General features: G+C 59.7%; 7 protein-coding genes across 7 annotated transcripts; 4 read left to right on the top strand and 3 right to left on the bottom strand.

Moving 5' to 3' along the window:
• Positions 1–731: 731 nt before the first annotated feature.
• Positions 732–3,782, top strand: GGTG_11695 (RIP defective; the record flags this gene model as incomplete). Its single annotated transcript, XM_009229586.1, has 4 exons — positions 732–2,189; positions 2,250–2,361; positions 2,412–2,512; positions 2,583–3,782. 4 exons carry the CDS (start codon positions 732–734, stop codon positions 3,774–3,776), a joined length of 2,865 nt encoding a protein of 954 aa, XP_009227850.1. The 3' UTR covers positions 3,777–3,782.
• A 1,213-nt stretch (positions 3,783–4,995) lies between these two features.
• GGTG_11694 (glycosyl hydrolase family 76 protein) lies at positions 4,996–8,456 on the bottom strand. The gene is made up of 3 exons (XM_009229585.1): positions 7,513–8,456; positions 7,292–7,399; positions 4,996–7,203 (listed from the first exon to the last, which is right to left on the bottom strand). The coding sequence occupies exons 1-3, from the start codon at positions 7,598–7,600 to the stop codon at positions 5,396–5,398; spliced, it is 2,004 nt and encodes a 667-aa protein (XP_009227849.1). The 5' UTR covers positions 7,601–8,456; the 3' UTR covers positions 4,996–5,395.
• A 1,902-nt stretch (positions 8,457–10,358) lies between these two features.
• On the top strand, positions 10,359–12,791 carry GGTG_11693 (hypothetical protein). Its single transcript, XM_009229584.1, has 2 exons — positions 10,359–11,092; positions 11,173–12,791. Exons 1-2 carry the CDS (start codon positions 10,969–10,971, stop codon positions 12,147–12,149), a joined length of 1,101 nt encoding a protein of 366 aa, XP_009227848.1. The 5' UTR covers positions 10,359–10,968; the 3' UTR covers positions 12,150–12,791.
• A 262-nt stretch (positions 12,792–13,053) lies between these two features.
• Positions 13,054–14,690, bottom strand: GGTG_11692 (hypothetical protein). The gene is made up of 3 exons (XM_009229583.1): positions 14,089–14,690; positions 13,251–14,018; positions 13,054–13,185 (listed from the first exon to the last, which is right to left on the bottom strand). Exons 1-3 carry the CDS (start codon positions 14,626–14,628, stop codon positions 13,084–13,086), a joined length of 1,410 nt encoding a protein of 469 aa, XP_009227847.1. The 5' UTR covers positions 14,629–14,690; the 3' UTR covers positions 13,054–13,083.
• Positions 14,691–15,489: 799 nt separating this feature from the next.
• GGTG_11691 (hypothetical protein) lies at positions 15,490–16,165 on the top strand. The gene has a single exon (XM_009229582.1). The coding sequence runs from the start codon at positions 15,537–15,539 to the stop codon at positions 15,819–15,821; it is 285 nt and encodes a 94-aa protein (XP_009227846.1). The 5' UTR covers positions 15,490–15,536; the 3' UTR covers positions 15,822–16,165.
• Positions 15,944–17,136, bottom strand: GGTG_11690 (hypothetical protein; the record flags this gene model as incomplete). Its single annotated transcript, XM_009229581.1, has 2 exons — positions 15,944–17,056; positions 17,129–17,136. The coding sequence occupies 2 exons, from the start codon at positions 17,134–17,136 to the stop codon at positions 16,078–16,080; spliced, it is 987 nt and encodes a 328-aa protein (XP_009227845.1). The 3' UTR covers positions 15,944–16,077.
• Positions 17,137–18,286: 1,150 nt separating this feature from the next.
• On the top strand, positions 18,287–19,100 carry GGTG_11689 (hypothetical protein; the record flags this gene model as incomplete). Its single annotated transcript, XM_009229580.1, has 2 exons — positions 18,287–18,445; positions 18,714–19,100. 2 exons carry the CDS (start codon positions 18,287–18,289, stop codon positions 19,098–19,100), a joined length of 546 nt encoding a protein of 181 aa, XP_009227844.1.
• Between the last annotated feature and the right edge of the window lie 225 nt (positions 19,101–19,325).

The following is a 19,325-nucleotide window of genomic DNA, read 5'->3' as shown; positions in this document are numbered from 1 at the left end:
GCTTCCCTCCCCAAACCTTTTTTCCTTCACTCCATTCTCCTTCTCCCTCCATCCAGGACATTTTTGCCCCCACATTTTCTTTTTTTCCCAGTTCTTTTCCAACACCAGAGTACAAATTTCCACCACCAACCTCGTCTCCTTCCTCCACGCAACACTCGCCTTTGTTTCCCCCAGCTCGCAACCAGGCCCGTCCCCAACCTGGAAAACCAGGTTACCGACAAGGTTCACCCTTGCTGTCCATTTTGATGACTTGACTTTTTGTTTCCGGGTTCGGCGAATTGCTACGCTTTATCTTCACACTCGTCTTTTTTCCACAATACCCTCTCCGCCCGGATACCTCGCCTTTGTTTCCAGCAAGCCTCGCGGCCTGAGCTTTGCCAGACTTGAAAAACTAGCCCGCCAACACATCATACCGCTTTTGCTGTCTATTCTGGTGTTTTACCCCCTCTATTTCCCCCTTGGGCTCCCTGCAGCTCTCAGTCTTTCACTCGCACCTCGACCATTCTGAGCCCAGGCGGCAGACACTCCATTGTCGAAAACTGTGCGGGCAGAGAAGGAGAGGTAAGCTCCCCTTTTACCATTTCTCCTTTCGAGGATGGCGACTTCGGCTCGAGACCCCCAACCTTCCCTTCCACATTCGCTGGAGAGCACCTCTGCTTAGCACTCCTAGGCCATAGCTAACTTTTGTTACGTCCGCAGTCGTTTCTCCTCATCGCCACGCTGCTGCTACAATGCCGCCGGCGCACCCACCCATCATTGAGATCCTTGATGACGACCCGGCAGAGAACGAGAACGATCGGAATGTCGACAGACTGATCCGGCTTCGCGAGGAGTATGGAGCTGTCCTGCACAAGCCCATCAAGGTTGAGGACGATTCGGGCAGTGACGGGAGCGAAGGTCCAGTGGACGCACCCGCACCCGCACCCGCGCCCGAGGCTGTCTACCCGGAAGCCAAGTCCTTCATAGACCTCACACTCGCCGACGACGATGACGACGACAAGGAAGCAGTCTCCCGGCCTCGGGCAGAAGGCCCTGCCCACCACCGCCCATTGGTGAGGCCCCTCGAGGCTCACCAGACGAGACTCAACAGCTGCGTCGTCAATGGCGAGACGATCAAGGAAGGGCACCTCGTCGAGCTTCATCCGCTCCAAGACTTCGCGCAGACGCTGTACGAGCAGGTGGAGTTTCTGGAAGTCCGCCAGATCTTTATAGATGCCGACAATACAATCCTGCGTGGCGTTCCTTACATGCGCACAAGGAATATGAACGCGCTGCTAACCCGGAAGCGCAATGAGATCTGCCGCTTCATCCAGAGCGACGAGGGCGGGGATGAGGACCAGGGCCATATCGACGTCGGCCCCGGCGACGTGGTCGGCGTCCGGAGTTTTATCATTACCAGCGCGCCATGGCCCGAGTTCCGGGATCTGGCCAACGATAATTTGCTTATATGCCGGTGGCAGTTCGCCATCACCTACGCCTGCGCCGTCAACCGCCTTTCCGAGACGCGCCAAAAGGCCTACGAGATGCGTCACCTGCGCGCCGCCGACGTGCCCAAGCTCCGGTATCGGCGCGCCGACAATGATAACCTTGGGGCCTGGCGGGGCGGCAAGATCCCCGGCGGCTCGTACTGTCTGCCCGAGGACGGGGCCAAGGTCGAGGATGGCGGCGCCCTGGGCGAGCTACAAGAGGCCGGTGCTGCCATCCGCGGCGGGCAAGACGACGGGCAGCGCCGGCAGTACGCGGCGGCCGACCTCTTCTGCGGCGCCGGCGGCACGTCCTGCGGGATGCGCGCGGCCGGCTTTCGGGTCGAGTACGCGGTGGACCACTGGCAGCACGCGTGTGCCACCTACGAGCACAACTTCCCCACAACCGTGCTCTTCCAGCACGAAGTTTTCGACTTTATCCAGGGGGCCGAGACCCTGCCCGTTGACATCCTGCACCTTTCGCCCCCTTGCCAGTTTTTTTCGCCCGCCCACACGATCGAGGGCGGTAACGACGAGGTCAACAGCGCCGCTCTCTTTTCGTGCAAGGCCGCGGTTGAAAAGCTCAAGCCGCGCGTTTTTACGCTCGAGCAGACCTTTGGGCTCGCCAGCGCCAGGGCGCACAAAGGCTATTTCGCCGCCCTAATCCACGGCTTTACCGAGCTGGGATATTCGGTCCGCTGGAGCCAGATCCCCCTGGCCGATTGGGTAAGTTCCTGGACTCGGTTGTCTCATTCAAGTACTAACTTAACACCTCGTCCACCCCAGGGCCTCCCACAAACCCGCAAGCGCCTTATTATCATCGGCGCGTGCCCGGGCGAACCCCTCCCCACCTTCCCGGAGCCCTCGCACGGCGGCATGGCGGCGCGGTTCGGCGGCGGTGGGCGCAGGCTCAAGCCGCACCTGACGATCCGGAAAGCCATCGCGAAGATCCCAAGACGGGCACAGCTGCACGACCTCTACTCCGCGGCGCTCGGAGGCCCCGCCCGACCCGCCTAGGACGCGGACCGGCTGGGCCAGACGGTGACCACGTCGGGCGTCACGACGGTGCACTTCAGCGGCACGCGCCGCTTCACCGACCGCGAGCTCGCCTGCATCCAGGGCTTCCCGATCGACTTCCACTTCAAGGGGTCCTGCGTCAAGAAGCAGATCGGGAACGCGTTCCCGCCCTCGGTCGTCGAGCACCTGTTCCGCCACCTGAGGGAGCAGCTACGCAGGGCCGACGGACTCGACAGCGACGCGGATGGCGGTGGTGGTGACGACAACAAGGCCGCCGTGGCGAGTGGCGCCGCCCAGCCCCAGAACGTAAAGCGTCGCCGGCGCGCCAGGAGCGCCAGCATTGGCCTCGCGGCGGCCCCGGAGCGCGGTGATGTCAAAAAGGAGAACCAGCCCCCCGGCGGCGGCAGCGGAGGCGGAGGTGCCGCCACCCCTCTGGATCGCCCCCGTGCAGCTCTGGGCAACATCACCAACGTCGCCACGCCTTCTCGCGGGCCCCGCACCACCCTCGGCAGCATCAGCGGCGGCGCGGCAGCAACCTTCCCGGCCGCCCGCAGGCAGCAGAGGAAGAGGCGGCCCGAGATGATCGACCTCACCCTCATCGACGACCGCCCCATCCCCATCCGGCTGTCGCCCGTGGCGACGCGGCACCCGCCGCTTCAGCAAGAGCGCAAGGACGCGGCGGCGCCTGTCATTATTGACCTAGACACAGAGCAGTCTCCGCGGGGCATCAGCAACCCGCCAGCCGCGATGACGGCCGAAGAGCACAAGCCACAGGAGGCCAAGATCGAGAACGGCCCACCGGCCGCCGCCGCTGCCACTGCCAAAGCGGAGGACAAGGAAAACGAAGAGGCGGTACGGACCCGGAGCAGCAGCGGGTCGTCGACCGCCACGCTGCTGAACGAGCTGCCGGGAACGACAAGCCGATACGCCGCCGGCCGCGACGCCCTGCCATTGCCACTGCTGTCGCCGGGGACGGCCGAGCTGCTGGATGAGGTGGCACAGCTGGCCAAGAAACACATCGAAAACAGCGACGCCAGCCCGCCGTCGGCTTCCAAGACCGCGGTACTGGGCGAGCTGACCAACATCACGAGCAAGTGGGACAGCAGCAGCAGCAGCAGCGCACGCTCAGCTTCGTCCTCCTCCTCGCGTGATCCGCCTTCTCCGTCAATGTGCGTGAATGCGCCATCCCCGTCCTCGGGCGGTCCCCCGAACGAGAACCGGGACGACAAGAACTGTGCTCCGGCCGGCGGCAAGAAGCGGCCGTTTCACTGTATCGACCTCACCAACGATGATTAGAGACACCATGTCGTTTAATCCACCCATCTGCGCGCCTTCGATTCACCCTCGTTTTGTCTTGCCTTGTCCTTCGTTTTCATCACTCACTTTGTTTCCCCCCTCATTCTTTTCGTCTTGGGCTGTTCGGCATTTTTGCTATTCTATTATTCATTATGGACTTCTGGAACTGGTACTTTTGATCCATGATACGCTTTAGTATTGACTCTTAGCTGGAGGGGATAGAGCAGGATATGATGAGCTGGTTGGCAATGATTACGCCTGGTTTGGGAGCCTGTTTTCTTTTTTTTTTCTGCTGATCAAGTGGATTCGAATTGTCACGGCCAGTCGGGGTAGCGGAGAGAGGATGTCGACGCCCCGAGGAGGGCACCAAACACACCTGCGTTGACACCGAATCCGGTCGCCGTCTTGATTGAAATATTACGCAATACAAGCCTGTTAACCATCTGCCCGTCTCCTGTTGTGGGCACGTTGATCAAGGCTCTGGTGCGAATGTTGACCAGGGGGGGCTGCAACGGAGACAGCAGAGCTCAAGTACACAGTTATCTCGCACCCCCCATGGCGTCCCTTCTCTCCAGCCATTGGATGTATTCCAAGACATCCCCTCGCCAACAACCTCTCCCTGTTTGCGAGTGGGCCATTCAAGGCCGGTATGGAGCGGGGGATGTTGCGAACCTAGGGGCGGGGTGGTGTCCGCAGAATAAAGGAAAAACACGCCGTAGTGGGCGTGTCAGCTCTAGACGGCGCTTCCTGTCAAGAAAGCTCAATGTAGATCCCAGCGCGGTAGAAAGACGCGCGCCGAATCGTTCGCTCCCGGCCTGCGGGGAGGGACGAGGACGAGGATGGGCCGACGCTATCACTGTCCGGCCTACACAGGACGGGCCCCCAACAGCTCCAAAGCCAGGAGGAAACCCGCGGACACAAAGGCCGTGCAACTCGACGTCGGAATACCGCACGGGGAAAAAAGGTACCTTATACACTTCATCCCGCCAAGTACCATCACCCCTGGCGCTAGATGATGGCGGCAAAAGTCCGCGGTAACACCCTGGCTGCCAACCATGCCCGCGACACCACCCGGAGCCATCATAATCTCCAAGCCTGGCATGATCAACCTGCACAAAAAGTACTCTCAGGACCTGACCTGTTGGTGGCATCTTGACATTGTTAGTCAGCCGCAAGCGTGAGCGCACTGGTGAGCCTAGTGCAGCGTATTCATCCAGTCGCCGAGGATCATGCTCATGCCATTCTCGATTTTTGATAGCCAAACATGCCATAGCAAACCTAGACAGTACCAGAATGCAAATGTTACCAGGTGCTTCTCACTCGTATCCGTATCCACCGCTGCAAATCTTTATATACATGTCCTCCTAGCCAGGAGTAGCCATAGTCTGAAATCATTTTCCGTCCAAGAAATCGGGGGTTTCTCCTAGCGCCATCTGTCCATGCCACCGAAAGAGAAAAGTGAGAAATAAAAAGTGCAAAAGCAACAATAGAGCGAGTTGGGGAGGACAACCTCGTCAAAGACTATTAAGAGACTTGGCCCCGTTCTTCCCTTCGTCTCGAGCCGATCACCCATCTTGAGGGACAGTCCGCTTTTTGCGCAGCCGGCGTCGGCCCACAAACTATGTGGCCACGCCGCCCGACGTCCCCGTTTGCCTTTCGGAAGTTGATTCCTCCTTGTGAAGCACATTCCTGCTTGAAGGCCCGGCATCTGCATTGTTTTCGAGCTGTTGGGAGGCCGACTGATGGAAGCCAGCAGCGGCCGGTGGTTGCCGCGAGTCTGACCCTTGAGCAAGGTCAATCGTCAGGGGGGACAGTCCCAGCTCCGGGTCATCTGACAACCTTGCAGACGCCGACTGGACATGTCGTTTCTGTTGCATATCAGGATGTGGCGACGACGCGTCCTCCATGGAAGCGTTCTGGCTCCCGCCAGGACCACCTGAACTGAAACGGGTGGCGCGGGATGACGACTCCATGACGCTGAGACGGCTGGCTCGCTTCTCCCGGGCGTCGACCGCCATGGCCGAATTCCAGATACTAGCTTGGTTCTCTGAGAGAGCGCCCCCTTGGCCGTCCTTGCCCTCTGCGCCGCCTTCGGGGTTCTTTGACGATGCCTTCTTCTTCTTTAGGACCCCAGCTGTCGCGGCAGCGGCAGATGCCATGGCCATCTTCATCTTGTCACCCGCTAGGGACGAGCGCATGGCCGACCACTGCTCGGGGAATGTACGCTCGTCCGTCTCGTTGGCGAGGACAAATGCGATGCCGAGAAAGAGCCCAAGCAGCACGGCCACCGTCAGGATGTATGCGCCGGCCTGGTCCTTCTCTGTTATGGGAGGCAGGTCGTGCTTGATTGACCCCGGTTCCTTGAATCCCATATCGTTGCCGCCAGCAGACGGGTCGCCCTGCGACGTGCCTCCGGTCTTATCCGTGGCAGGCGCGCCGACCTGTCCAGCCATGAGCCCCACGATAACCTCCATGACCGACATCTGTTGGCCAAGTCCGATCAGGCCGTCGTGGGTGCCCTCATACCACTTGTGTCCGCACATGCGCCCGTTGCTGCCCCCGGTGCAGAGACTCGCAGCCACGACGGCCGTCGTGCGCAGTCGCGGCATGAGCCTGCTCTCGGTCCAAGGCGCCCACTTGGTCGTTGCCGCCATCCATCGTGCCAGATATGCCTTGAACGACTGCTGGTCGACATTGCACAGCCCCACCGGCTCGCAGGCCACCTCGGACATGATCTCGTTATTGGTTCCGTTGTAAAAGACCGACGAGGCGTTGACGAGCCTGTCGAGACGGTCTCGCCAGATTTCGCGGCGGGCGCCCGTCGTGAAGTTGTACATGGCGGCGACTCCGTGCATGAAGGCACCCGAGTTGTAGGACCACACATATGGTACAATGTTGGTGCAGTTGTTGGGTATGTGGGCGCCGTCGTAGATCCAGTACCTTTGTTCGTCGATGAAGCCCACGGCATAGGTCCAGTCCCACACCCTGTCGGCCCATTCCGCATAAGTGTTGTTACCAGTGTAGAGCGCGAGCCGCGCGGCGATGTTGAAGAAGCACGCTTGTGATATCGTGTTCTTGTAGTCGTAGCCGTTGTTCCACTGGAAGATCTGCCACCGAAGCCCACCGCCGCAGTGCTGGTTGTCCCATCGGGACGCCTGCGTGTTGAACACGGCCTGTGCCAGCGCCAGCCACTGAGGCTTGTCTTTGGGAGGGTCTGGAAATTTGTATTCGGCCGCCGCCATGACAGCGACCCCCCAAAACCCCTGATCGTCGTTGCCTTCGTTCATGATCTGCGCCTTGGGCATGTAGTCGTTGAACTCGCCGACCTGCGCGAGCAGGCCCTGGGATGTGAGATCATTGAACTTGGTGTCGCCAGTGTAGTACCAATAGTCAATCAAGGCGCCCATCAAGGCGCCGCCCTCCCACCCTGAATGAGTTTGTTATTTGTCAGAACGGTGTCGGCGACAATGCTCGCTACTGCGTTGGAACGAGGGCACCCATAGATCATGGCTTACAGTAATACGGGGGTGGGAGGGTGCCTGGTGTGTTTCCAGGCCGGTGGCCAGTGTAGAATGTGTTGATCAAGTCGTCTGTTATTGACCTCGAGACACTTTTTATCGAGTCTGGTGGGATTTTGATGTGGATGGGTAAGCTGTAAGCTTCTCCGACGTCAAGTCCCTGCATAAGGGGCCTGCGCCTAGTGCGCTCACGCAGCCGCGCCGAGAGCAAGGCTCACCTGTGGAGTTCGGGTCAAGCTTGTAGGCGCCAGCAAGGCCAAGAAGCGAGGCTGCCAAGCAGCAACAACTTCTCCGCCCACCCCACATTGCGAGTGAGGATCGGCCGAGCGGCTCAGGGAATCGATGGCGTAGCGGCAATCCTTGCGGCCAGGGGCAAGAAAGGGACAATAGGCTCAAGGGAGATGCCGATGTCGAGCAGCAGTGAATGAAGAGCGACGGGTACAGAAAGGAACACGTCGATGTGAGGGGAGACCAAGCTTTCGAAGGCTAACTCTCCTGGGAGCAGAGCCCGGGACCTGGTCGTTCTCAGGAGACACTAGCTGTTGGACGCAAAGTTCCTCGGATGCCGGGCTTGGCCGAGATGAAGGTTGGGTGACAAGTCGCAGTAGGGAAAATCACACGGTACACACAACACTTGGACAGCGTTTGACACGGCCAAATGGGGCGGGAAAAGGAGCTGGTGAATGGTCGGACCGTCTGTGGCTTCGGCTTGGTCGTACTGTGTGCGTGCGTAGAAGCCCCTATTCAAAGGGGAGCGAGCCCTACGTCAACGGTTGACAAGGCCACCACTGGATGTCGAGTTCGAGGGATGCGGGCAACGACCAGACCAGTTTAGGGCGGTGGAAAGTTGGCTCGTTTCGTTTCCGTCAATGGCGACAGCTGGTTTCGTCGCCTTGGTGTCTCGACTCCCCCGCGACACAGGCAGGATCTCAGCGATGGGGACGAGACACGACGTCGTGGAACGACATTGAACGGTGAACGATGCCGGACTGTTGGTGTCGGTCGGATTCCAGCCAGATATGGCAGAGGTTGTGGAACAAGCAAGAATCAAAACGAAAGCGGCAGCAAGCATGAAAACGGCCGTGGCCGACGATGGACGCACTGGCTTGTCCTCCCAGCTGGCCAGCCAGGCAGGCTGGGGCGGGTGTGGGGGACAGTCCGCACTGTTATAGTCAGGAAAAAGCAAGACGGCAGAAAATAGGGGAAATACGGAAACTCCTGCCTTGCATCTCGCGGGCGCGCCTTCTGCACGACGGGGTGGAGAAGCGACCCGGCCAGCGTTCAGTCGATCCATCATCGACAGCGTCGAATTGACAGCGTCGACGCGGGCAGGTAGGCTGGGGGTAGCATCCACCTCAAAGCTCGTTATGGCTTATACGGGAGGGCTAGAATGCAGCTGCCCGGGCCCTGGTCGCTACTACTTGCCGGATTGGGACTTTAGCAACATAAATTGACCCCAGCAGCTGCAAGCGGGTGCCGACCCATGCATTGCAGTGCAGGAAGCTTGCAGCCTTGGACTTGACCGCCAGGCTCTTTGTCGTGTCGTGGGAATTGACGGGTTCCCCGTCGGAGCCCTGCCAGCACACAGAAGAGCACGCAAAAGAGCACATTGAGTGCTGTTGGTCGGATGTCGTGGTGGGTCCGTCCGTCGACAAATCCCAAGACTGCTGGCACCTGTTCTGTGTCTTGCTGTGTTTTTGCGGTGCTCTGCTTTGCTGCGGCCGGTCGCCGACGGTCGCCGTCGCTACCCCCAGCCGGCACTCGTCCCAATATTGCGATGCACGATGCACGACGCACGATGAACCGCTCGACCCATCAAAGACACATCTGTCTTAGCTTCTCGGCTGTCCACCTGTCCACCTGTCGTGCAAAAGGGCACACAAGCAACCTTCTGCGTCCAATGCCTTTATCTTCCTGTTGGGAGACGGAGCAGCTCGGTTGCACCCTAAACTGCAACACCACCAACGACACTGCAGGGTCGCAGTTTGGCAGAATTCCAGGGGCGATAATGCTGCGGGTGGCTGACGGCTGCATGGAAAAGAACCCTGCCGAAAAGCAAAGACTGCAGGTGGGAGAGGGCGGGGAAACGGAAAGAACAATGGCCTGTTTGCAGCAAAAAGCAGCCGGGCCCATCCCAAAGGCAACTCGTGGGGAACATCGGATAACACCGCGGTTGGAGGGAGGAGGGAGTGTGTTGGTGTGACGGGCCGTTGGCTTCAGCTGGCCGGCCGTCTTGGGAAGCTAAAGGGAGGCATTCTCAGCCCGGCCTGCGCCACACGCAAAGCAAAATGCCGTCCATCTCGAGGTCCAGGGCATCATGTCCAATGCCCCCTTTCCCTTGCCAACGCTCTTTATGGACATTATTGCCGATATGCAGGGTGATTTGAGCTGAACATGGCTTCACGGCCCATGCTGACTGAATATCCATTTACGTTTCATTATGCGACCTTTTCTTTCCTTATTTTTGCTCGACGGCAGACTTGTCGACGGGGTCATAATTTGGTGGAGAAATCCCGAGTGATCCACATGAGCGACAGCTCGTGTTCTGCCAATGTTCGTAAGCTTTGCGGTTTCCAATTTGGAGTCCACCGCGACTGTGAAATGAAAGCCTCGTACTCACATGAGCCCTCATGCAACGTCCTAGCAGGTGGTAGGGACCTAGAAACGTCGGGTTGATCAGAGAAAACAGTCAACGCGGCAAACCATGATCAAATATGGTGTGACACGTGTGATTAGAACTCAGCCAACGGACAGGCTTGATCACGTCAGCCCAGAGTCCTGATAAGAGTATTTGCAGCTGCGTTGGTGGTTTGCCGATGCCAGTGATCAACACGAGTGGAACAGCTTGTTCACGTGGAGCTCAGGCCGTCCCAGTCTTTCTGCTTTCTGGCTGGGGGAACCTGGCATAACGGAGCCCCAGTGCCCACATCAGAGCTGACCAGAGAGGCGGCTCCAGTGGCTCCCTGAGCCGCCGTTCGCCTCGGCTGTCGCCGCAAGCCCCTGGCGCCAGCTCCGCTCTTTGGACCCCGCCCTTGGCCGTCGACTGTTGCAACACCAGTGAGCGGTTGAGACTGCACCTAACCGGTTCTGGCCGGCCGGTCGGGGCGGGAGTCTGAGCACGCACGCGCGCACCCAACAACAGTCCCTAGCAGCACTAGCCAATGCCGCGCGCAGTTTACTGGAAGTGATTCGGTCGAGTGTGCTCAACTGGTGTTGCGCGGCGCGCATGCCGTCGCTGATGCTTGCTCTCCGTCGCTGCAACCCAGACGAATGCTCCCTCTCAATTGAGCCATCCCTCCGTCCCATCCTAGTCACTCTGGCCCATTCAGTTTACCTAGCACGTCCAGCCCATCTTCTCCTTGTGGCTGACCATCCAGGACAGGTTGCCCGGCCTTTGTTTCTCCGTCAGCAAAGGCAAAGGCGCACAAGCCACACCCTCCCGAGAGTCTGCGTCAACGTCCAACCTTCGTACGCCTTTAGCCCCCAAACGCTTTTCCCGACTTCTTTGTCCTCTCCACCACATTATTCGGCGCCCTCCCTCGCCCCCGTTCCCGTTTGAAACCGCAAGTTCCATGTCATTGCCTCCTCTATCCCCCTTGCCGCCCTACTATCCGCAAGGGGTGTCGGAGTAGCCCCGAACCATCCGCTCCGCCTCCCGACCAACCGCTGCCACCATGTCTGCCGCCTCGACCGCTTCGGCGGACCTGATAGATCCTACGAAGCCCGAGAAGTTCCCGGTAATTCTGAGCGACGCGCTGTTGGGTCGCCCGCCCAAAGAAGTATACACTGGAGTGAGATGTATGTGCTCCCTCCTTCCCCCTCCAGCTTTGCGCCTTCCCCTAGCCAAACATGCTGACATGTACGACCCCTACGAATAGACAATCACAGACCAGGAGACGCGCCTCCCAGCAATGCCCGGATAAAAAACTCGACGCCCGGCAGTGGGACCTTCGATCTAGCCTTCCGCGAGGCCGACGGCACCAAATACAGCTACAATGGCACACGCGCCATCGATGATCGCCAATTCGTGCTGATCTTCGACCCCAACCGCCGGGCCTTCGTCCTACACCGTCTAGACTCCCTCTTCAACGTGAACCTGGTCGCAACCCCGGACAACGACGACGCCGTTGCCCTAAGGGAACAACATCCCTACCTTTCCGGCCACGGCGTGCCCCCTCACCTAGAGCGAAAAGCCGGCGCCGCCACCGCGCCAGCTTCAGTCCCCAAGGGCGCCGCTGCCAAGAGGGCGGCGGCCAAGAAGAAGGCGGACGGGCCCACGCCCGCACAAAAGAAAAAGGAGGCCGCCGCCGCGAAGAAGGTAGCTGCCACCCAGAAGAAGGCCACCGCCGCCGCCGCTGCTGCTGCGGCGGTGGCTGCCGAGGTCGAAGCCGCAGCGGCAATACCGCTACCCAAAGCTCCTCCCAAGCCTGCAAACCCGCCAGCGGCCAGCAAAAAGAAGGCCAAGGACATGGACTCTGACTCGGACGAGGAGGAGTCGGACGATGACGGAGGCCTGCTTGTCGAGTACCCCGAGGGCATGGCGCCGAACCAGCGCCCGCGCCCGGAGTCGTCGCACTTCTCGCCCGCCTTCCCGCCCCAGATCCGGCGGTTCGAGGACTTCATCCAGAACCACGGCGATGAGGACGAGGACGCCGACGCCGAGGCGGACCCGGACGACGACGTGCCCGACGCCTACGACCAGATCGCCGGCGGCCAGGGCTACAACGCCGCCGCCGCCGCCGCCGCCGACAGCGAGGGCGAGGGCGACGACGACGATCTCGCGGCCGACCTCGAGGCCGAGCTCGAGAACGCGCTAGGCGAGGATATGGAGAGCGACGTTAGTGAGGAGGACTGAGTTGCCTCTTGGGATGTTATGACTTTTTTTGACGCATTTGTTCTTCGATACACGGGTCATTTCTGGGTTAAGGTCCTGGCAAGCGAACGTGGGCTGAAATGCCCATTCATCTCTTTTTGTCCCCTTCCGTCGGCTGGAAAATACACCTCTGGGTATGCCGCTTGTTTGCATTTTGGCCGGTTTCGCCTTCATGACATCTTGGTCATTTTCTCCGTTGTTCTCCTTTTCTACCAACCTAGGACAATCACTAGAGCACAAGAGTGGAATCACCGTTTCAAATCGTTCTTGGAACATTGGTAGGTGCCTCGTCCATCGAAAAGCGTTGTAGTGTGCTGAAGCCGCAAGCAGGTTTGGGTGTAAAAGTTGCTGCTAATCCGCCTGTCACATGGTGTTGATCGCAGATCACAGCGCGAAATGTGCGTATGTGCGAATTAGGAAGTACACCGGACATGAACATCCAAACGTTGCGGCAAAATGCTAGTCAACTGAAGTTAGACTCCCTAACACCGACTAGCTCAAGTGCTCAACAGTTCTGAGAGGGGTGTGAAGTTTGGCCACATTCACTGAAAGCGCGAGTATACACGGCCAACCAACCTAGGTACCTAGGTAGCCAAGAACATGAGAAGGATCTTTCCGCCGGCAACCCTCCCATGATGGAAATTGACACCCACTGCTGTTGATACTCGGCCAGCCAGCCCTAAACCCGTTTCCCTCGGTTCCGTCCAAATTGATTAGAAAACATTAGATGCACAGCGCATTCCCGACCCGATGCATGACGACCAAGGCTGTTTGTTTTGATAGACAGCTCCAGCTCAGCGCATAGGTTGTGTGCTGGCCCGAGGAACCGTGGCTGGCACTGAGATGGATAGCCCGACACCGCAGGGACGCACATGACGGTACCCTCGTCGTCTCCTGTGCCTGTACCATCCTCCAGTTAACCACGCTCCGCAACTTGCGTGCGCTCGCTTGCGGCGGGAACCTCAACCAACAGCGCAGCATGCATATACACCGTGTCGATGCTAGCTTCGTTGCCGTACTATAAGCAAGTTAGTGCCCGGCGATGGGTCGTATAAAACTAAAGGGGGTGGATGGGTTACTCACAGTCAAATGCATAAAAGTCGCCTCCTCCAACTCGGCCGGCCCGGGGCCCGTCAGCCAGTTCACGTCCACCCGATCGTGGCTCCATTCGTCCCAGATGTCCTCCGCATCCACGCCGTCGTACCCGCCCTGGTCGGTCACGATTAGCTCGCCCAGGTGGACCCCGACGCGTGTGTTGAACTCCTCGTCGCCGTGGGGTTCGTAGCCGTACTCATCGACGGTGCTGTCCCGCGGCAATACGGGGCGGATCCACACCTTCAGCCCGTGGGCGCGGAACACGGCGTACACGGCCATGTCGGCGCCCTTGAGCACCGACGGTAGGGCCTTGCGGCCCGCGCGCGTGCTGTGCGCGTAGGCGTGCGTGAGGTAGACGCCCAGAAGGCCGCCGTCGTTCATGAAGGAGGGCTCGGCCAGCGCGCCCTGCACCTTGTCGTACAGGGGCAGGGTCTGGACCTGCATGGCCGGGGCGTGCTCGGCGAGGTCGCCCACGCCCGGGGCGTAGTACAGGTTGTAGGTCAGGGTGACGCGGTGGCCCTGGGTCAGCTCCCTGACTTCGTGCTCGCAGTCGCTGTAGAAGGCGGCCCAGTGAACGGCGTCGGCCCCGGCCTTGGAGGTGCTCCAGTCGTACGTGATGGCGTGTTTGGTGTGGCGCACGATCAGCTGTCCTCCCTCGTGTTTGTAGGGGAGGCAGACGACGAGAGAGCCAAACTGGGCCTCGGAGCGGGGGGTGTCGACGTGCGATTTGAAGAAGCCGGACGGGGAGGAGTATATCTATGTTTGGATGCGGTCAGTGTTGATATTCTTTCCGGATTTCTGTAGGGAGAAGAAAAAAAGGACTCACGTTGAGTTTATACAACTCCGCCCGCACACCCTTCGTCGAAATCCCGTCCCTCGTGTTCGGCAGCAGAACTTGAGCAATGGTGTCGATGATGCCGAGCTCGTAGGGGCAGAAATCGGACGAGAAGTCAGAGCGATCCATCTTGGCAGCCTTGCGGTAGCTCTCGTCGAGAACGTTCTTGCCCTGGTACCCAAAGCCCGCGGGCTGGCTGTCCTGAGCTAGCTTGGTGAAGCTGGCTTCTCCATCCGGTTCAGTGACGGGGAAAGTGACTTTGGCGACACCGACAGCCTCGTTTCCCTGGGGAGAGTCCCAGCGGATGCTGATGGGCGCAGTGGATAGTGTATCATCCTTGCGACGGCGTTTGCTGGGGCTCCCGGTGGTATCGACGGTTTCCTTCTGGAGAGGATCCAGGACAGGATCCACAATGGGAATGGCGCCGCCGCAGGCGAAGGTGGAAGATTTGCTCGCGATGAACCTGCCAAGCTCCCACGAGATGTCTTGGCTCAAGGCGTCTTGCCCCTCACCTTCCGAATTGTCGCTCATTGTCTCGGTTGGGTGAAGTGCGCTTGATAGTAGTGATGACGAGCAAGAAATGAAAATGGAGGGAGGGAGGGGTGGTCGCGGTCTCGCACGAAGGCGTTGTAGGGAAAGGCGGTGGTAATCGCTTGGTCCGAGGAGGCGGTTTGTGGTGGACTTTATAGGCTGAAGGGTGCAAACGCGGCTCAATGATCAAGTGGCGTTTGGAGGTGTCCCTTTTTTTTTTGGCGTGGCTCCACTGAAAGCAAACCTACAATCAGATGTTGCGGTCGTTGGAGTGAAGCTTGGGTCGGAGGGCGTCTGTTGAGTGTTGGGTTGCAGCTATCATCTATGATATCGGTTCGTGGAACACAAGTGCGGGTCCTTGGACGGGACAGGAATGCTTGGCCGGGAAGGAACAAAGGGGCAGAGGCGTCCGAAAACAGACCCTCAGAGTCCCTATTTTTCAAAATTGCTCTGGCATGCCTAGGCAGGCATCAGGCATATATGGTGTCGTAATAGATTGGGGAGTTGGCGGGTATGAATAATGGGCTAGGCTCGAGTACGAGTACTTTGATAACATTTCCCTAATGGACTGATGACATCTATATGGTGATTTTAATGAGAAGGCTACTTGTAGTAAGCCGGACATGTGCTTGCTAGAGGTCCCCGAGGTATCGGCGATGGTTTCACGCAGTCGCTGTATTAATATCATGAAGAAAATAGGGGAGAAAGTAGATATATGGGTACCTAGTGGATGTTGTAAGCCTTCTGATTGTGTGCCTGTTTGCTTTCCCTCCCCTGAGTGGCTTAGGTAACGAGTATTTTTGCTAAACCCCACATGCCAGCAGCCATCTATTACGGTCTTGTCTTTCCCCACAAACATCACGGTGCCTAGTTTGGTGTTCATCTCCTCGTTCCGGATCCGCTCGACGATGACCCGCCCGGAGTACTCAAAAACGGCCTGGACCTCCTCGGCGGGCACTGTCGAGATGCTGGGCTCGACCTCGGCAGGTGGTCGGGTGGCCAATCTCGCGGCGGCACCCGCGACCCACTGTCCGGTGGAAAAAATCGGCATGATTTCCCCAGGGAGGAGTATCGCGTCGAAGCTGCCGCTCCCCGGGGGCTCCGGCCAGTGCCAGTCGCAGCAGACCCTCAGCAGGCACAGGTGCCCCTCGGGCGGCGATACGGTGCCGTCGCTGCCCGAGGTCCAGACGTAGAAGATGGCGCGCTGGGAGGCGCCACGCCGGCAGCTCCCGGCCAACACGCGGTCCAGGCTGATGGTCACGTACGTGCCCACGAGCCCGGCCTCGGTGGCCCTGCTGTCGGGCGCCGCCACGGAGGAGCCGATCTTGGGACCGGCCGCGGACGGGTGCATCAGGGTGCGGGGCGCCCATCGGAAGCCGGGCGGCGCGGCAGTGGCGAGCCGGGGCGCGTCGACGAAGAGGGTGTTGGCCGGCACGCGGTCCCCCAGCATCAGCCAGAACTCGCGGGCCCGCGCGTCGTCCCTGGTGACGCCCTCATCAGCCGCCGCGTGTCGAGGCCGAGCATGCCCGAGACGGAGAGGAACTCCTCTCCCGGCACGTTGGTGAGGCGGAAGCGGAACGCGCGCGCGACGTGGCCCACGTCGAGCTGGGCGCCGCCTCCTAGGCCCCCGACGCGGGGTCGGTGCACCTGGGCGCCGAGGCTCCGCCACACGACCGCGGCGGTCATGGGCGAGGCGGGCGGCGTCGACTGGACCCTGAAGACGAAGAGGCCGCCGTCGCCGAGGGCGAAGACGAGCTCGCGCGCGAGCACAGCCTCCTCGTACGCCCACATGCGCTGCATCCACGACGAGAGGTAGATGCGTGCGTAGAGCAGCTCGGTGGGGGTCGAGGTCGTGCTCCTGCCGACCGTCTCGTCGACCACGATGACGGCCTGGGCGTTGCTGTAGACGTGCCTTATGCCGTCGAGGGCCTTATAGTACAGCTCTCTCCCGATCGTCTCGGGCCGCGGGATGCATGCCGCGTCGAGCCAGAACCACACAGGGTCTTCTGCAGCAATGCCGCCACTACTGCTGCTTCCTGTGGCCTCGCAGACGGCCCGGCAGAGTCGATCGAGCCTTTGGGCCTGGCAGAAGTTCAACCCTTTCTCCGTGGCGCCGCCCAGCCCGTCAGCCCAGACGTGAGAGGCGGCAACGTAGCTCCCAGGAGACTGCAGGGCGCTCGAGCTGACGACGAGAATGAGTTCGTCGTCGGCAAGGTTGCTCTTGTGTTGGAGGGAGGCGATCGGAATCTGATCCGACCCCCAGGCCCCCTTGACGGCTTCGAGGTCCAGCGTGAGCTTGGTGCAGAGCGCCGGCTCGCTACAACAGTGTGCCTGGACGTACGTCGCCTCGTCGATGTTGTTACGCGCGCAGGCATCGCGAGTGCAGGTTTCGTGCCTAGCGCCAGCGCCTCCCGGCGCGAGCTTGGGCCTAATGGCGGCGATTCAGTCGATGGCGGGCTGGGATAGAGTGTCTTCCATCAGGCGGATCTGGAAGTCGCACCAATCCATCACGCGCAGTGACGACTGGCGCTTCCCGATGGCGCCCCAGGGGTAGAGCCACCCCAGGGTGCCCCTGTAGGGGAAGTCGAGTAGGACGTGGAGTCTCGTCTGTTCGACTGCTTCGGCCAGGCGCACGATAGCTGGCGCGAGGCGCTCGAGCAGGGCGAGGAACCCTGGGTACGGCCCTTCGAGCTTGTCCCTGAAGTTGATGTGGCTCTAGAGCGACGTCCTGGATATCCACTTGTTTACTAGTTGCGTTTCGAGCTGTATTCTCGTATTCGTCTCGGCGCGGTCGCTGTACTCCTGCTGTCGGATCCCATAAACCCTCGCTTGTAGGCAGAAATGGAGGTTGCGGGTGTATATATGGGCAACTCCATCTACGTCTTTGCGGACCAGGTAAGAAACATCAACCTTTTTGCCCACTACCGCTTCGATGAGCCCGAAGAACAGCCAGGGCTGCAACAGTGCCGCGACTCGTCTGCCAACCTCAGCCCCGGGGAGACCATTGAGCTGGCTGCTGGATTGAGACAGGCTCCCTTCCCAGATTCTAGCGGCGTCGAAGCCGGCTGCCGAGGGATAGTCGGCGAAAGGACACTGAGTAGCATCATCATGGGGGAAGCCTAGCCAGGGGGTCTTGGGAGGCTCAAAATCGGTCGGACCATCAGTCGAGTCCCAGTCCGCCTCGAGCAGCTTTGCGTGGTAAGCGCTTATGACTCTAGTACTTGGAACAGAACTATCGTACTCGATGAAAAGGTGCTCCATAGTGTTGCGCAGGAGATGGAACATGTGATATAAAATATATCTAGGTGTGGGCCGTTCTGCGAGCTGACTGGTATGTCGCTCAGGAGCTTGGATAACTAGAGACCGGACAATGATTCTGAGCTCAGCCGTGGGGGAAGTGGGCTAAATAGTAGGCCTGCATAATCGTGGAACAGGCGGCTGCCTCGGGTATTAGTGCATGTTGGATTTCAACTTGTGTGTTGGGCGGGCTAACCTGCCGTGTAACCACACCGGCTTCGCCCGGTTAGTGCAAGGCTCTGCAGACGCATCGTCAGCGGTCAGTATAGTCGGCGTGTCAAACACTACTCTCGGTTTTTGCGACCTTTTTTATCATGTTCGCGCTTCCTTCAAAGCGCCAAGATGCTTCTTCAGCCCTCATATGCAGCCTCGAGAAAACTTGGCTGGCACCATCCACCACGAAGACGCCTTCCGGCGGCGGTGGAGCCAACCAGCGGATGTCTTTAGCATTCTCCTACTTCTGGGCGGGGACATTGTCAATAAAGCCCTTGCGCAGCTCGCTGGCGGTATCCTAACGCCTGTCAGTTTCTTCTTTGGTATTTTCTAGTCTCTGCTCCACGTTTCCGTCCAAGCATATACGGTATCTGGCTCCTAACCCAATGCAGGCCTTTCTCGTGTCCTTTAGAATGGGTGTCATACGCGGTTAGCATGCTGCTGGCGAGCGTGGGCGACACAAAGCTGATGCCACCCGCCAGCGACGGCAACGTGCTAGTCGTGACGGCCAAGAACGGCTATATGCGACCCAGCACCAGCTGGATCCTTAGCCGCATGCTCCGCGACTATGACAGCTGGATGGGCCCGGCCGAGGCCTCAACATCGGGGACCTGGCTGCCGCGGCGCTGCTGTGGGTGGCGCTACTCGTGACGGCCCCCGGCGTGCGCGCAAACACGCCCTACCTGCTCGCTGTGGGCGGGGTCGGGATCCTGCAGAACGTCGTCGTCGTCGGCTGGCGCCGGGGCCCCGGCGCGCTGGGCGTCCACGTCGAGTTCCGCGGCGTCGTCGGTGAGATGACGGCCATGGACGCACAACTCGACCTCGAGGCCAAGTACCCGCGGGCGGGCGGGAGCTCGCTGCCCGTCTTCTTTCCCGGCATGCTGCTCCCGCGAGAGGCGGCCAAGTGGGATGCGTTTGAGGCGGCGCAGCTGCAAGCAGCTCTAGCGCAGAAGCATCAATAGCCTCCGCCGCAAGAGTACAGCAGAGCGCAGTCACCGTCCCATCACTATCTACGCCCGTAACCACACCTCTCGAGTCATGGGCAGCGCATGCCATGACTTATAAGAAGAAGAATTAGCAAGGACGCTCTAGCTGGAATAGGGAGCTCACAAATAGGGCAAGCGCCCTATTTCCACATCGATCGTGAGAGAGCTCAAACACCCATCCAAAACAAAACCTGCGGTGGA

This window comes from Gaeumannomyces tritici (assembly GCF_000145635.1).
Source record: "Gaeumannomyces tritici R3-111a-1 unplaced genomic scaffold supercont2.7, whole genome shotgun sequence".
NCBI classification, from domain to species: Eukaryota; Fungi; Ascomycota; class Sordariomycetes; order Magnaporthales; family Magnaporthaceae; genus Gaeumannomyces; species Gaeumannomyces tritici.
This window is presented reverse-complemented; position numbering and strand designations above follow the sequence as displayed.